The 17,545-nt window shown below is 39.6% G+C and overlaps 1 protein-coding gene and 1 long non-coding RNA gene across 5 annotated transcripts in view; one reads left to right on the top strand and one right to left on the bottom strand.

The window, feature by feature from the left end:
* AFAP1L1 (actin filament associated protein 1 like 1) overlaps window positions 1–17,545 on the bottom strand; it is a 70,845-nt gene that overhangs the window by 12,458 nt on the left and 40,842 nt on the right. For both annotated transcript variants that reach the window (XM_077137369.1, XM_077137370.1), the window contains 4 exons: window positions 16,240–16,385; window positions 15,584–15,656; window positions 13,935–14,046; window positions 832–996 (listed from right to left, as the gene is read on the bottom strand). In XM_077137369.1, coding sequence (XP_076993484.1) covers window positions 832–996; window positions 13,935–14,046; window positions 15,584–15,656; window positions 16,240–16,385 — 496 coding nt within the window. The remainder of the gene's footprint in view (window positions 1–831; window positions 997–13,934; window positions 14,047–15,583; window positions 15,657–16,239; window positions 16,386–17,545) is intronic.
* Window positions 1–17,545, top strand: part of LOC143663965 (uncharacterized) — a 48,022-nt gene that overhangs the window by 12,522 nt on the left and 17,955 nt on the right. For 2 of the 3 annotated variants that reach the window (XR_013166253.1, XR_013166252.1), the window contains exon 2: window positions 13,910–14,071. This is a non-coding gene — a long non-coding RNA (uncharacterized LOC143663965). Of the gene's footprint in view, window positions 1–13,909; window positions 14,072–17,082; window positions 17,184–17,545 lie in introns of all 3 variants that reach the window. The other variant, XR_013166251.1, reaches the window with a different exon arrangement.

Genomic DNA, 17,545 nt, shown 5'->3' with positions numbered 1-17,545 from the left:
GACTTAGTATGCTACAAAGTGATAAAAAGAAAAAGTTGAGCAGGGTAAGAGGGATGGTCAGCTTGCTCCATACTCTGGTTATGACTCCTAGAAAATTCTTTATATCGAAACCAAACACAGATCCTTTAAACCTGAAGTTCTCAATCTGAGGCTCATGGATTCTTAGGCAGTTATACAGATGGGCTCCAGGGGCACAGAGTCTCCTGTGATAGTTCGCAACACTGTGAATTGTCAAAGGATCCACCAGATTCTCACAGGGTATGTGATCCTGGAAATTCTATAAGGAGGGAACTTCTTATAGATGTGTAAAAATCCTCATGCTGAAAGAGTGCTGAATTGCAGTTAAAGAGAGAACTCAAAGGAAATAAGAGAAAATGGGGTCTGGAAGAGCCCAGAGCAGACAGGGCTTGATAAGGTTATCACCTTGGATTTCAGAATAGGATCACAGGAAAGTGTGAGATTACAGAGGGGCAGCAATCTATCCTTCCCCAGCACATCGGTGCTCCATAAACACCTGTGAATGAATGACTGCGAAGTTCAAAATGTTATCTTTTATCTCCTGATTCTAAAGCATATTTTCTGTTTTTTATCTGATGACATTAAATGTATATATTATTGTGATGTCTTTTTATCCCCTTACTGAAAAGCAGTTATTAAATTGATGACATTTCCTTTAATCAGTAGGCATTGTAATGATGATGAAGAGGAGGCAGAGGAAAAGAGAGAGAAGCTCAGGTCTTCTCGGTAAGAAACTAGGTGACTGTGCAAGAGACTCTCCCTTGCCAAGGCTGAGCTGCCCATAGGCCCCTAGGACCGCACCCATGTAGGTACCTGGGCTGCTCCGTATGGCTTCCTTTAGTTCCCTCTTCTCCTGTCGCAGCGCCATCAGTTCTGTCCGGATGGTGTCTTTCTCTTTCTCCAGCTTCTCTTTTTCTATCAGGTACCTCCGGGCATCCTCCTCAGCTCGATTCTTACCGTACTTGTATTGATTGGCACCTGCAGAGATGTGGGGAAGAAAGGCCCTCAGTTATGCCTCTGGGAAGGGTACTTGGGTGGTGTTGGTGTCTCTTGCTATCACATCTCCATCTATAAAATGGGAATATTTAGATCTATAGCACTGTGAACCTCCTAAGGAAATAACTAGAGGGAGGAAGCAAAGCATGGCGACTAGGAAGTAAGGGCTTGGTTACAGACAGAGGTTTGCACTCTCTTTTGCCCTTTATTGGTCACATCAGGGAAAAGCTAAAGGTAGTGCTTTTGTGCCTTTTTTCCTAGGCCTTAGTTTCCTTGTTTATAAATGTGGATACTGATAAAATTTACCACGTAGGATTGTACTGATGAAAAGGGCTTACTTAATATAGTACCTGGCAAAATACAGTTAAGTGCTTAGTAAATGTTACTTAATAATGATAATATAAAACAAATTTTGTGATATGTAACATACCTTGGCTTTAAAAAGTCATGTTTTCTAGTCAATTCTTAGTTTTATATAAGACAGAAAGATAGTTACATATAATTCAGATTCATAGAGAATCTAGCCCTTTGGGCTAACATCAGGCATTGCTCATTTTATTACTGGGGAGGGGTAGAGGGAGGGACAGAGCTAGTAGTCTATTGTACATTATGGTAGACAATAACAACAAATAATTTCGGCAAGGATCTACTGAGTGTTTACTAGATGCCAGGCACTAAATGCTAAGCCATTTACATGCATTCTCATCTAATCCTATAACAACTTACTATCATTAGGTCTATTTTTTTGTTAAGGAAACTGAGGCTCAGAGGGTAGACTACTTACATAAGGTCCCATTCAAAAAGGGTCCTTATGCAATATTTTATCACTAATATTTAAACAGAACCACATTAAACAAAGTTAGGTATTCATTGGTTGTGATCAGAGACTTATAGGAGCCTAACACCTGTATTTCCCCAGGAGCTATAGTTCAGTATTCACTGAACATGGTGACTTTATAGAACCTAACTACTATAAATAATAAGAATTGGCTGTATCATGTCTATAGATTATATGCCCAACAAAATACAAATATATATTTACAGTTTTATACAATTGCTTTTTAAAATCTGTAGGAGAAGAAAGGTGAAGAAATATACATTTATATTGTCTTTTATTTTTTTGTATGGGCAGGCGCCGGGAATCAAACCCAGGTCTCTGGCATGGCATGACATTCTACCTGCTGAGCCACTGTCACAGTGCTCTATATTGTCTTTTATAGTTGCATAATTACTTTTGCTAGTGCTCTTTATTTTTTCATGTGGATTTGAACTACTGTCTGGGGTCACTTGCTGTCTTGGTTGACAGTTTTTTTCAGGTTATCAGTGTTTTGAATATTTTATTCCACTGTCTTCTGGTCTCCATTGTTTCTAATGAGAAGGCAGCCATTTATCTTATTAGAGTTTCTTTGTAAGACACGAATCATTTTTCTCTGCTGCTTTCAAGATTTTTTGCCTGTCTTTGGCTTCAGAAAATGTATTTGTGAATTTCTTTGTACTTATCCCATTTGGAGTTCATTGAACTTCCTGGATATGTAGGTTAATGGTAGCCAATAAATTTTGGGACCATTTTCAGCCATTATTCCTTTGAATAATTTTTCTGCTTCATTCTCTCTCTTGTCTACTTCCATTAATGCCATTACACATATGATGGTGTGCTTAATGCTGTCCCACATTTCTCTATGGCTCTTTTTTTTTTTTACTTTATTTTTTTAAAAATACCAATAAACAAATGCAAACATTCTTTTTTTAAATTAATTTTTAAATTTTTTTAATTACCAAAAAACACCAAGCAAATGCAAACATTCTAACTTTTGATCAATCTGTTCTACATATATAATCAGGAATTCACAATATCACATAGTTGCATATTCATCATCATGATAATTTCTTGGAACATTTGCATCTATTCAGAAAAAGAAATAAAAAGAAAACAGAAAAAAATTCATACATATCATACCCCCCACTCCCCCCCAATGATCACCAGCATTTAAACTAAATTTATTTTAGCATTTGTTCCCCCTATTATTTATTTTTATTCCATGTTTTACTTGTCTGTTAATAAGGTAGATAAAAGGAGCATCAGACACAAGGTTTTCAAAATCACACAGTCACATTGTGAATGCTGTATCATTATACAATCATCTTCAAGAAACATGGCTACTGGAACACAGCTCTACAGTTTCAGGCAGTTCCCTCCAGCCTCTCCATTACAGCTTGACTAACAGGCGATATCTATTTAATGCGTAAGAATAACCTCCAGGATAACCTCTCCACTCTGTTTGAAATCTCTCAGCCATTGACACTTTATTTTGTTTCATTTCACTCTTCCTCCTTTTGGTTGAGAAGGTTTTCTCAATCCCTTGATGCTGAGTCTCAGCACATTCTAGGATTTTTCTCAATCCCTTGATGCTGAGTCTCAGCTCATTCTAGGATTTCTGTCCCACGTTGCCAGGAAGGTCCACACCCCTGGGAGTCATGTCCCACGTAGACAGGGGGAGGGTGTTGTGTTGGCTGGAGAGAGAGGCCACATCTGAGCAACAAAAGAGGTTCTCTTGGAGGTGACTCTTAGGCTTAATTTTAAGTAGGCTTGACCTATCCTTTGTGGGGTTAAGTTTCATATGAACAGACCCCAAGATTGGGGGCTCAGTTTATTGCTTTGGTTGTCTGCACTGCTTGTGAGAATATCAAGAATTCAACCTGGGAAGTTGAATTTTCCCCCTTACTCACCATTCCCTGAAGGGGACTTGGCAAATACTTTTTTATTCACTGTTCAAATCACTTTGGGATTTATCAGGGCATCACACTCTGGACAAACCAACAAAATTTCATGTCCTACTCAAGGTTTCATGTACTTATGGTGTTCAATTAAGCTCTCTACACAAGTTATATTAGGAAATGCACTAGTCAAAATAAAATTTTTTACCGAATAAACATTTTTTGCTTTAGTCTCACACATAAGTTAAAATTTTAAAATATTAATTACCATCTATTTTCAGAACCCTACAATAATGACATTCCTTTGTTCCTCCTCACGCAAAAACATTTTTTAAATTTGTACATTTAGTCACTATCATTATACACTCTAGGCATTCCTAGATTATACCATCTCAGTCTTTATCATTTATCTTTCTTTCTGATTTCATTTGTGCCCCCAGCCCTCCTCCCTCTATCATTCTCACATTCAGCTTCATTCAGTGTTTTAACATAATTGTATTACAGGTAGATAGTATTGTGCTGTCCATTTCTGAGTTTCTACATTCAGTCCTGTTGCACAATCTGTATCCCTTCAGTTCCAATTACCCAATATCTTACCCTATTTCTATCTCCTGATGGTCTCTGTTACCAATGAAATTCTCCAAGTTTATTCACTAATAATAGTTTATTCAGCTCATATCAGTGAGACCATACAGTCTTTGTCCTTTTCTGGCTAATATCACTCAGCATAATGTCCTTAAGGTCCATCCATGTTGTTACATGCTTCATAACTTTATTCTGTCTTACAGCTGCATAATATTCCATCATATGTATATACCACAGCTTGTTTAGCCACTCATCTGTTAATGGACATTTTGTCTGTTTCCTTCTCTTCAAAATTGTAAATAATGCTGCATAAACATTGGTGTGCAAATGTCTGTTTGTGTCTGTGCCCTCATGTCCTCTGAGTAGCTACATAGCAATGGTATTGCCGGGTCATATGACAATTCAATACTTAGCTTCCTGAGGACCCGCCAAACTGCCTTCCACAGCAGTTGTACCATTTGACATTCCCACCAACAGTGGATAAGTGTGCCTCTTTCTCCACATCCTCTCCAGCACTTGTCGTTTTCTGTTTTATTGATAAAGGCCTTTCTGGTGGGTGTGAGAATATATCTCATTGTGGTTTTGATTTGCATTTCCCTAATAGCCAGGGAATTTGAGCATCTTTTCATGTGCCTTTTGGCCATTTGTATTTCCTCTTCTGAGAAGTGTCTGTTCTAGTCTTTTGCGCATTTTGTAATTGGGTTGTCTGTCTTTTTGTTGTTGAGTTGAACAATTTCTTTATATCTTCTGGATACCAGACCTTTATCTGATATATTGTTTCCAAATATTGTCTCCCATTGTGTAGGCTGTCTTTTTACTTTCTTGATAAAGTTCTTTGATGCACAAAAGTGTTTAATTTTGAGGAGTTGCCTTTTATTTGTTTCTTTCTTCAATGCTTGTGCTTTGGGTGTAAGGTCTAGGAAACTGCTTCCTATTATAAGATTTATAAGATATTTTCCTACATTTTCTTCTAACAGTTTTATGGTCTTAGGTCTAATGTTTAGGTCTTTGATCCATTCTGAGTTAATTTTTGTATAGGGTGTGAGATATGGATCCTTTTTCATTCTTCTGCATATGTATACTCAGTTTTCCAAATACCATTTATTGAAGAGGCTGCTCTGTCCCAGGTGGGTTGGCTTGACCACCTCATGAAAGATCAATTGTCCATAGATGAGAGGATCTATTTCTGAACACTCAATTTGATTTTATTGGTCAGTATATCTATCTTTATGCTAATACCATGCTGTGTTGACCACTGTAGCTTGATATGGTGTACTACATTAATTGATTTTCTTGTGTTGAACCAGCCTTGCATACCTGGGATTAATCCCACTTGGTCATGGTATATAATTATTTTAATGTGCTGCTGAATTCGATATGCAAGCATTTTGTTGAGGATTTTGCATCTATATTCATTAAAAAGATTGGTTTGTAATTTTCTTTTCTTGTAGTATCTTTGTCTGGCTTTGTTATTAGGATGATGTTGGCTTCATAGATGAGTTAGGTAGCTCATTCTATGAATTTTTTTGAAGCTTTTGAGCAGGATAGGTACTAATTCTTTCTTGAATGCTTGGTAGAATTCACATGTGAAACCATCTGGTTGTGGACTTTTCTTTTGGGAGCTTCTTGATGATTACAAAACCTTTTGGATATTATTTTCTCTTTGTGATTGGTCCTTCATTATGTCTTTTACTTCTGTGGGGTCAGTGGTTATGTCTCCTCTTCCATTGCTGATTTTGTTATTTGCATCCTCTCTCTCTCTCTCTTTTGTCAGCCTGGCTAGGGGTTCATTGATTGTACTGATTTTCTCAAAGAATCAACTTCTGGTTTTGTTGATTTTCTCCATTGTTTTCATATTCTCAATTTCATTTATTTCTGTTCGAATCTTTGTTATTTCTTTGCTTTTGTTTGCTTTGGGGTTACTGGTTGCTGTTCTTTCTCTAGTTCTTTCAAGTGAACAGTTAATCCCTCGATTTTTGCTCTTTATTTTTTTTAAAAGTAGGCATTTAAGGCAATAAAATTTCCTCTCAGCACTGCGTTTGCTGCATCCCATAAACCTTGATATGTCATGTTTTCATTTTCATTTGCTTTGAGATATTAACTGATTTCTCTTGTAATTTTTTCCTTGACCCGCTGGTTGTTTAAGAGTGTACTGTTTAGCCTCCATATGTTTGTGAATTTTCTGGCCCTCTGCCAGTTATTGATTGCCAACTTCATTCTATTATGTTCTGAGAAAGGGTTTTGTGTGATTTCAAACTTTTAAAATTTATTGAGACTTGATTTCTGATCCAGCATTTATGGTCAGAATGATCTAAGAGCACTTGAGAAAAATGTGTATCCTTTGTTGTGGAGTGTAATGGTCTGTAAATGTCAAGTCTAGTTCATTTATCATATTATTCAAAATCTCTGTTTCCTTATTGATCCTATGTCTAGATGTTCTATCCATTGATGAGAATGGGGAATTGAAATCTCCAATATTATCATAGAGGTGTCTACTTCTCCCTTCAGTGTTGTCAGTGTTTGCCTCATGTATTTTGGAGCACTATGGCTCAGTACATAAATATTTATGCTTTTATGTCTTCTTGTTGAATTGTTCCTGTTATTAATACATAACATCCTTCTTTGTCTCTTTTAATTGTTTTACATGTGAAATCTAATTTGTCAGATATTAGTACAGCTATTCCTGCTTTTTTTCCTGGTTGTTGTTTGCATGAAATAGCTTTTCCATACCTTTCACTCTCAACCTATTTTTGTCCTTGGATCTAAAGTGAGTCTTCTGTAGACAGCATATAGATGGGTCCTGTTTTTTAATCCATTCTGCCAGTCTACATCTTTCGATTGGGAGTTTAATCCATTAACATTGTTTTTTCATGGACAGTTACTGGGAATTGAACCTGGATCTCTGGAATGGCAGGCGAGAATTCTGCCAGTGAGCCACCATTGCACCACCCTCCAATAACATTTTATGTTAGTACTTTAAAGGCAGTACTTTCTTCTACCATTTTGTCTTTTGGATTTTATATGTCATATCTATTTTTTTTCTCTTTTACTTTTACTGATAGTCTTTATTTCTACACTGTTCTCCAGACCTCTTTGTCCTGTATTTTCCTATCTGCCTGTAGTGCTCCCTTTAGTATTTCTTGTAAAGTTGGTCTCTTAGTCACAAATTCTCTCAGTGACTGTTTGTCTGATAATATTTTAATCGCCCCCTTGGTTTTGAAGGAGAGTGTTGCTGGGTATAGAATTCTTGGTTGGCAGTTTTTGTCTTTCAGAATCTTTAATATGTCAAACCACTGCTTTCTCACCTCATGGTTTCTGCTGAGAAATCCACACATAGTCCTATAGAGCTTCCCTTGTATGTGATGTATTGCTTTTCTCTTACTGCTTTCAAAATTCTCTTTGTCTTTGACATTTGACAATTTGGCTTATAAGTATCTTGGAGTATGTCTATTTGGATCTATGCTATTTGAGGTATGCTGTACTTCTTAGATCTGTAGTTTTATGTCTTTCATAAGAGATGGGAAATTTTCAATAATTATTTCCTCAATTAGTCTTTCTGTCCCTTTTCCCTTCTCTTCTCCTACTTGGACACTCACAACATGTATATTTGTGTGCCTCGTGTTGTCATTCAATTCCCTGAGACCTTACTTGTATTTCCCATTCTTTTCTCTATATTTTCTTTTGCATGCTGGATTTCATATGTCCAGTCCTCTAGTTCACTAATCTTTTCTTCTCTCTCTTCAAATCTGTTGTTGTAGGTTTCCACTGCTGTCTTCATCTCTTCTATTGTGCCTTTCATTCCCATAAGTTCTGCAGTTTTTTTCAAACTTTTAAGTTCTTCTTTATGTTTACCCAATGTCTTCTTAATATCCTTCCTCAGTTCATTGATTTGTTTTTTGATGAGATTTTGCATGTGTATTTGAACATCCTGAATTAGTTGTTTCAATTTCTGTATCTCATTTGAAGTGTTGGTTTGTTCCTTTGACTGGGCCATATCTTCAGTTTTGATAGTGCAACTCATTATTTTCTGCTGGTATCTAGGCATTTGATTTCCTTAATTTATTCTGGAGGTTATTTCCACTCTTTTACCTAGAGTTTTCTTGCTGGGCTTTTTTGTTCTCTAGCTGTTCTTCGATATTTAGTTCAACTTATTCTAGACCACTAGCATAGGTTCTGTTTTACTGATCAGAATTTTTCAGTTCTTGTTTTTCTGTTTCTTGCTCTGCCCATGTAGAGCCTTTTTTAAAAAATCTCCTCAGATATCATTGACCCCAGTTAGATTTTCCAAGACCAGACAGGGCCACTTCTCAGGAGGAGAGAGTAACCAGCATCAGTTTTCCCTGAGGGTGAGACCCACAAGGTCTTTCAGAGTTTTCTATAAAGCCTCTAGAGTCTGTGCTTTTCCTATCTTGCCCAGCATGTGGTGCTTCTCTGTCCACAGCTTCCCACCAACATAAAGTGATACAGTGCCTTTAATTTCAGCAAACGCTCCCTGACAGGAGTGTGGTTGAGAATGAGGCTGCAGTAGTAGGAGGGCTTTGATTGCTTCTGTTTTCTAGTTCCTTGGGCTGGAATTCCTTGAAGGAGGGCTACCACTTGAGCTGGGCCCCACCCCCCTTTTCTTGGGGAAAAATGTCCTTTAGGGAATTAACCCCTTTCACCTGACTAGTTACTTTATCTTTCAGACTGCTTTAGTTTTGCCCTTGCCTGGAGCAGTGCTGGAGCCTACGAGTGCTTACAGTTCTATCTAAGGAGCTGTTGAAGAATTAAAAAAAAGCAAAAAAGCCTTTTCAGAGCTGGACTCCTCCTCAGATTTGCCAATAAAGAGCTTGAGTTGGTGTGTGTTCTATGTATCTCCAGGCTCTATGTACTCCTTTTTCTTGGGGCTACAGCCCTTTCCCAGTATTTTGTGTCCTCCAACTAAAAAAGCCTCTGATTTTTTTTCCCCATCAGCCCCTCTCCCCTGGGGCAAAAACTCCTAGTTCTTTTAGAGCTTATGCCTGGTTTATCCCTGCTAGGGGCCTGTTTACAGTAGTCAGAATTTTAAAATTAATTCCACAACTGGAGCTTGCAAAGCTTCCTTTCACCTCAAGGAACCAGCCTGCCATGCCCATGGGAGAAGGACACTGGCCTCCATGGCTTGAGGAAATTACAGTTCTGTGTGGGGTCTCAGCCATTCCACCTGGTCCAAACTGGTGTATTCTGTGTGTCCGGTCACTGATGTTCCCCCAGCAGTTGTTCTGTACTTTCCTGGCTATTTACTAGCTGCTCTGGAGGATGAACTATATTTCACATCTCAGTATGCCACCATCTTGCCCCACCTCCCTAAGGTTCATTTTTTAAAATTCTTTTTTCTTATATATATTTTTTTCATGGACAGGCTCCAAGAATCTTAGTTTTTTTGATTGCATAATCTCTACTGATCTATCTTCGAGTTCACTGATTCTTTCTTTTGCCAATTCAAATATATTGTTCAGCTCCTTCAGTGAATTTTTAATTTCAGTTATTATACTTTTCAACTCCAGGATGTCCATTTGTTTCTTTTGAAAGAAACAATTTCTATCTATTTAATGATATTCTCCATTGATAAGACATTTTCATCTTACTGTCCTCCTTATCTTTAAGCATGATTTCCTTTAGTCCTTTCAGGACTATGTTTATATTGCAGTGACTCCTTTGAAGTCTTTCTTAAAGTTCACATATGGACCTTCTCACAGGCAGTTTGCAGTTTCTGTTGCCTGCTTTTTTTTCCCTTCTGTATGGGTCACATTTTCCTGTTTCTTTGCAAGTCTAATAGTTTTTTTGTTGTTGAAACTGGACATTTTAGATAATATATGGTAGCATCTCTGGGTAGTGAGCCTCCCTTGGGGTTGCTATTTGCTCATCTGTTTATTTAGTGACTTGTATGGATTTTAGTGAAATCTATTTTCCCACAGTGCAAAGCTTCTGATGTTGTTCTTCAGAGGGCATATGTGTACAACCTCATTCAAATGTGCATTGTGACACTCAGATGATGATGTTTTGTTTTTTTTTCAGGGTTCTCTTTACTTTTCTCCCTGTTTACTTTTTTAGCTGCCTCTGTTGGTATCAAACCTAGCTCTAAGCCGCCACTAATTGTTGACTGATAGCTCTATTGTTTTCAATAATGCCCTCAACATAAATTGTTCCACATTCTGATCCAATTAATTTTTGTCCCTTTGCAGGTTAGTTTTTGAAGCTTGTCCTTGAGGATTCTTCTAACCTGAGGATTCTTCTTAACTATCTTTCACTGAATCTCTCTGATAAAGTATCTAGCCTTTGGTTTAGTTTATTGCCGTCATGGAACTACCAGGCTTCTCTTATTTGCATTCCAGCAAATCTTCATTGTTTTTGAGAGCATCCTTTGGATTGAACTTTCTTATGCTCTTTTCCAACTAAAGTCATTTCCTTTGGGCAAGAGCTCTGGATCTCTGTTCTTATAGCCTGGCTCTCCTCCTGAGCAAAATCTCTGAGTCACTTTTCTGGATCTGGGGGCAGGAACAGTGACCTGATTCTTTTGGAATGACATCCTCATTTTATGAGCTGAGTGCTGGGTGGGGACAGTAACTTCTGAAGTTCTTGGTTTACCTTTTCCAGAATAGAATTTCTACCCTATGAGTGATTGGGGCCCAAGAATTCTTGGCCTGCCACACTTGGGGTAGAGCCTCTGCCCTACAAATTGAGTCTGGTTTGTGGAAGGGAGCTCCTTATCTCTGGGTCCCACTCGCTCAGATTTAGCCTTTGTAACATAGAGCTGGGGGTGATGACAAATACTGCCAGTCTGCCCCTCCCAAGGAGACACCACAGCCATTGTATGGAGCTGGGAAGAGAGGGAGTCCTGTCTTCATGGCCACACTTGCCTGGAGTGAAGAATCTGAGCTGGGGAAAGGGGTGGAGGGAAGCAGCAGGTATGGCTCAAATGCCACAGCCTCTTGCTGTTCTGATCAAGATTTAGTAAGTTTCCTAGAAAAAATTTTCTTCATTTGCTATATACCTTTAGGACAATTTCTAGAGATTTTAAATGATTATTTGTTTTAATAATTTCTAAAAGTTAGGGTTGTTTCATTGGGGAATGGGTCCATGGAAATCCTCACACTACCATTTCTCCCAGTAATCCTCTTGGTCCTCATGATTCTTCAGGTTATTCATGCCTTTTTATAGTCCCCTCCCACACTAAATAAGGATGACCTGATAACCACTAGGATATTGCAGAAATGACAGAGTGTGACTTCCAAAGCTAGATCACAAAGGACATTTTGTAGCTTCTGTCTTGATGCACCCTCTTGGATCTCTCACTCTGGGGAAAGTCAGCTGTCATGCCAAGAAGGACAGATAGCCCCATGAGTGACCCACATGACAAGGAAGTAAGGCATCCTTCCAATAACCACATATTTGCCAGGCAATGAGTGGACTGCCTTGGAAGTGGATTCTCCAGCCCATCAAGTTTTCAGATGCCAGAAGCACTGGCTGACATCATGACTGCAACCTCATGAGAGACCCTGAGTCAGAAGTATCTAACTAAGCCACTCTCAGATTCCTGACCCACAGAAACTGTGTGATATCATAAATGCTTATTGTTGGGAGCTGCTAAATTCTGGGGTAATTTGTTATGTATCATAGATAACTAATACAGTGATCTTGTAGAAGACACTTCCCTTTTATATTCTTTAGTTTCTTCATCTGTAAAACAACATTGTTGGATTAGATCAGTATTTCCACTGTGGTTTTTAACTGCCCTTCAAGGACCCCAACTGTATAGGGAAAGGGAGAGCCAAGTGTGTCTCCCCACTCCAGTCAGAGCAGTTCCACTTTTATCTTATTTATAAACTGTGTTTCCATAGATTTGTTTTGAAGAAAGGTTATGTTTTTGGTTGTCTTTTTTTTTTTATTTTACATTTTGTGATTTTGGTAATCTTACATGATTATTTCATTTTAATATGGGCATACCATAAGGCCCTATATTTCTAGGTAAGGGATGTTACACTACAAGCCTTTAAATGTTCACAGGAGAAACTCAGACCCATAGAGGTGAAGAGACTTTTACAAAGTTATGTAGCAAATTAGTGATCAACTAAATAATAGAATACAGGTCTTCTGACCCCCAGAATAGAATATCTGTGCTACTGAAATGGTGCTATAATAAAGAAAAGCATTTTCAAAAATGAATCTTCAAAAAGTTAAGAAGAGAAGTTGACTTTGTTCAGGTGCAGGCAGAAGAAATGTGCAGTAATGCAGGAAATACTCTTGGAACATGCTATCCTTAAGATAAATCACACAGGAGTTGAGATTTGTTGTTGTAAATCAAATAAAACTTAGAGTGTCTGGCACATGCTTAATGGCACATTTAGTCATCAATGTGCAGTGTGGCAATCAGGGAATTCACCTGCATGCATGTGGTGCCAGGCAAAGCCACAGCTGGGACACAGAGGTGAGCTGTGCTGTCATGGCAGCTGCCTTGGAGATAGCTGGAGGAGTTCAGTTATCTACTTATTGCCTCCAACCAGAAACCAAAAACCCTTAGCTTTTAGAACAGACACAGCTTGTAGGCAAACTTTAGATATAGTCAGTTTTTTTTATTCACAGTAGTGATGTACTGAAAAGTCACCAGGAACACTGAATTAGTGAACACTGAACCACTATACCTAGGGGAAATACAGGGTTGGTTCCTGCAACCTCTGGTCACATTTTCATGAACTAACCAACATATATGCTTGTTTTATGCATTTTTCTGTTTAAAGCCACCTTTATATATAGTTGATATATATAGTTGATTATCAACATGGAACTCATGACCAAGAGCACTACAACTATAAGTCATGCCTGAATGAGGCTTATCTAACACATTTATTTTCTCTGTAAGGCATATCACAGTTTTCTTGTGCTTAGGAATACTAGACAGCACTTCAGCACTATACTTGAGGACCATTTTAAACAGCAAAATCACCAAGAAAAAGCAGAAAAATGCAGAAAACACAGTGCTAAATATACTGCAAAAGAGGTACTAGTTTACAGTGTAAAAGCTGAAGCAAGAAGGTAGAGTGTTGCTCTGTTTGACCTCAGCTGTGTGTTGGGTGACTCAAATTTTTCATTGCTCTGTGCATGTCTAGGAAATGACTGTAAAAGCACTGTGAATATTGATTTGGAGTTTGCAAATACAAACTTTTTGTGAGTAGGCAAATTTGCAAATAAGAATGCGTGAAAAAATGAGGACTGACTGTGCATATATTTTTGGCCTTACCTGGTGTTAAAAGAAACATTTTAGTTACTTACTAATGTTAAAAAATAAGTAGATTTCATATGAAGTCTGATATCTGGCCTCTTTTGAATAACTGGCAAGTTTGCACCAGCGGGCTTGCTCTGCTGGGTGGCAATCATCAGTTACAGCTGAGCAAGTTGAGTGTTTCCGCCTCCTGCAATGCTGGCTGCACTTTATCGCTGTGCCTGTGCTGTTGCTTTTCTTGTGGCAGGGTATTTTCTTACACCTCACCTCACTCAGTTATTACCTGCCTGACCCCTGGGGGGATCTTATTTTGAGACCTCCTGCTACAGACCATTTCCTCCCCTTCCTCCCTCTCAGCAGGGAAGGCCTACACAGAACTCACTGGAGGCATGACGCTTGACTTTGACCTGAGGATCCACTCGATGGGACTTCTCACTGCAGGAGGAGGCGTGGCGCTTCACCTGGGTCCCTGGCAGACGCTCGGGCTCCTCATCCTGGGGCAGGAGATGGAGAAAGAGGGTAAGTACAGGGAGCCTCAGACTCATCAGTGCAGAGGGTGTGTTCTGCTTCTTGCTGGTTAGATGAGTGCTGTGGAGCCTGTGAGTTTTGGGCCTTGACATCTTTGGACCTGTGCAGCATTCAGCACAGGTCCAAAGTTTACAAACCACTTTCACTAGCAGTTCATCATTTGATGTCCAGACCTTTCTGTGGGGGCAGCAGAAGGCAATCCTAAACTGGAGTACCTGCTGAAAGGAAAATCAGGAAGTCTCAAAAACTGAATACCCATACTTAGTTTATCATTGATTTACTGTCCTCACATTTTTTGGAAATACCCTTAAAATTTTCTGAATTACTAATATAGTGCCTTCCCTGAAAAAAAAAAGCTATGGTTGAGGTTGGCCATGGTAGAAGTGATATAACTTAATGGACACTTGTGCATCAAGAGTATTAAGAATGCTTAAATTCCAGTCAAAGCTTAGGAAGTCATGGAATATAACAACGTAATATAATAATGATATTGATAACAACAACTCTTTACTACTCTGTGTGAGGCCTTCCAATGTGCTAGTTACTGAGCTAAGTTCCTTACATAAAGCATTTCATTTAATTCTGCAACAATCCTGCAAGATAGGTTTTTATCATGTACAAATGGAGTCAGGAAGTGAGGCCCAGAGAGCTGAAGCCCAGGATAACTCAGACGCAGCCCTGGGTCTGACTCCAAAGTCTATGTTCTTAAGCAATAATCTGTTTTTGCTACTAAATTCTGCATTGAGAAAAATCTTGAGTTGCATCCACTGGTTTATCTGAGTCTGAAGAAAAAACATGTAAACAGAAGGATGACCAGAGAAGTGTCTAGAAAAGCCGAGCCCTAGATCTGAGAGCTCAGAGTGTTATCCAGAACTCTCTAGCACCTAAGTCCCAGCCTGCAGATCCATCTGGTTTATCTGGCAGTTTGAGTCCCTCTCTCCCCCCTGGTTCTTTGGTCTGACCCACCCACCAGTGACTGAGCAGAACATACCTTTTCCATACTGCAGCAGGGTTGGAAGACATAGGCTGTGCTATGTAATGACTACACAGGCCTCACTGCAAATTAACAAACTGCCATCTCCTAGGTTTAATGAGTAAGACAGAGGCTCTGTCCTGGGAGCTGAAGCTCAGACTGTGGATGTGTCCAGGTGAAGGCTGGCCACCCAGTTGCCTTTCCCCTTGGCTGCACTGAATCAGCAGCCTCAGTTCACAGAGCAGTAAACAGAGGTAGAAGGCCCAAGTTTAACCTGGGCATGATGCTTCACATTTCTGTAATGCTTCGCAACTTAGAGCCCTTTCTTCCTCCTAACCTGGGGCACGTTCCTCCTGTACCAGGGATTCCCGGGCCATGATCTGTGATAAGAAGGGGCATCCCTTCTAACTGCTGGTTAAGTGAAAGTAATCTCTCTGAGACAAAGGAAAAAAGGAGCAGAGAGTGGGAGAAGGAGGGACAGCTAATAGGTGCCCTTTGAGACATTCCTGGGCGGCCCCAAGGGACAGTACCTGCATCTTTTCATAAGGAACATCATCATAGACACGGGGCTCAGGCCACTGATTCTGGCAGGAACGTGCATATCTAGAAAATAAAAGGTACAATGGTGATGATGATGATGATGACACTTTGCATCTTAAAGTATCTTCCTGTCCACTCCTTCATTTGATTTTGGCAGTAGGTCTTAATGGAAGTATGAAGATTAGTAATACCAGATAACTCATCACCACCATTTTATAAGTAAGAAAACAGAGGATCCAAAATGGCAAGCCACCAGCCCAAGCTGCCACAGCTGGTAGTGATATTGCTAAGATTCAGATCCAACTCTTCTAATGCCAGACTCCACGTACCAGCCACATGCCTGCCCGGATGCTCAAGCGGGTGAGAACCGGGGGTCCCAACAGCTCAAGGGCAGAGGCAAGGCCACTACTTAAGAACTTCTTCACTCTTGCTTGTTCCATCCACAACACTATACCTCCTCCACCTTGGCTTACTCCTCTTTGCTAGAAGTGGAAGACACCCATTCTGGCTTCCCAAGGAAGCAGAGACTTCCTCAGCTTTTCCCTCCTTCCTGCCAGGGCCCAAAGCTTGACCTCGAGCCTCTGAGTGGGAGCAGAGAAGGCAAAGGTCCTGGGCAGCTGTGGGCCTGCGGGGTGTAGACTCTTACAGGAAGGAGTTTCGACCAGCACTGACGATGCTGGTTAAGGTCTCCACATCCACATAGTCATAGTGCAGTGCCTCAGGGGTGACTCTGGAGCCCATTTCCACCAGCAGCAGTCCAAGCCAGCGGCCCATGTCCTCTGAGCAGCTTGCCTAGGAGAGGAGGCACAGAGGTTTCACTTCAGGATGTCAGGGCCTCTGACAACCTGCTCACTTCAGTCAACCCACACATACTTTTAAGTACCTATGATGGACCCAATTCTTAGGGATCAAAGAGGAATAAGATGAGAACATGAAGAAAGAAGACTAGACCGTGCATCTGAGGATCAATGTAGTTCCTTCCCTCACTGCTCATGCCACCTCCTCCCTCCCCGACCATCTCTCTAAGATACGTGCCCTTGCTCTGCATCCTCAGAGACTTCCTAATTATTTAGATGTGCAAACAACATTTAGGTGTTCCCTGAACTTTTTTAGTTCACCTTTTATTATAGGAGGCTATTTCTCTTACAACCCAATCACAATCTTTAAACTGTTTTATAATTACTTAATATCTATAGTACATGTATAGGGCAATATCCAAAAAGTTATTGGTCAACTAAACACATCCTTATGCTAATTCTCATTTAAAGAGCATTATTATAAAATCAACTTAGCACACAAAGGCTGAATTTGAATAAAGGAAGCACATTTTTTGCTAGAAAGTAAAGTTAAGGGAAATAAGAGACCCACCTCAACCTACTGAAAATAAAAGTGAGTTACAGAGGCAATATTTCTTGAAATTTAAGAACTGAAGGAAGTAGTGGGTGTTGGGCAAAGAGAACAAGATTAAGAGGACTGGTTTTTGTTTTAGGACTGCCAGTGGCGCTCTGTGAGACTTGGACAAAGCACTCTATTCTACTTGCCTCAGTCTCATTATCTGTAATGTGGCGGGTTGTGCCGGTTTGAAAGGAGGTATGTACCCTAGAAAAACCAGGTTTTAATCCTAATCCCATTTTGTAAAGGCAGCCATTTCTTCTAATCCCTATTCAGTACTGTATGTTTGAAACTGTAATTAGATCATCTCCCTGGAGATGAGTGCCTTTCCACTTAGGAGAGAAACCCTGAACCTCATCAGCCTTCTTGAATCAAGGTATCTTTCCCTGGATGCCTTAGATTGGACATTTCTATAGACTTGTTTTAATTGGGACATTTTCTCGGCCTTAGAACTGTAAACTAACAATTATTAAATTCCCCTTTTTAAAAGCCATTCCATTTCCGGTATATTGCATTCTGGCAGCTAGCAAACTAGAACAGGGGTCATTATTTAAGTTTTC

The sequence above is a fragment of the Tamandua tetradactyla genome, chromosome 20, assembly GCF_023851605.1.
Source record: "Tamandua tetradactyla isolate mTamTet1 chromosome 20, mTamTet1.pri, whole genome shotgun sequence".
Classification (NCBI taxonomy): Eukaryota; Metazoa; Chordata; class Mammalia; order Pilosa; family Myrmecophagidae; genus Tamandua; species Tamandua tetradactyla.
Note: the sequence above shows the minus strand (reverse complement) of the source record. Positions and strands in the feature narration are given on the sequence as shown.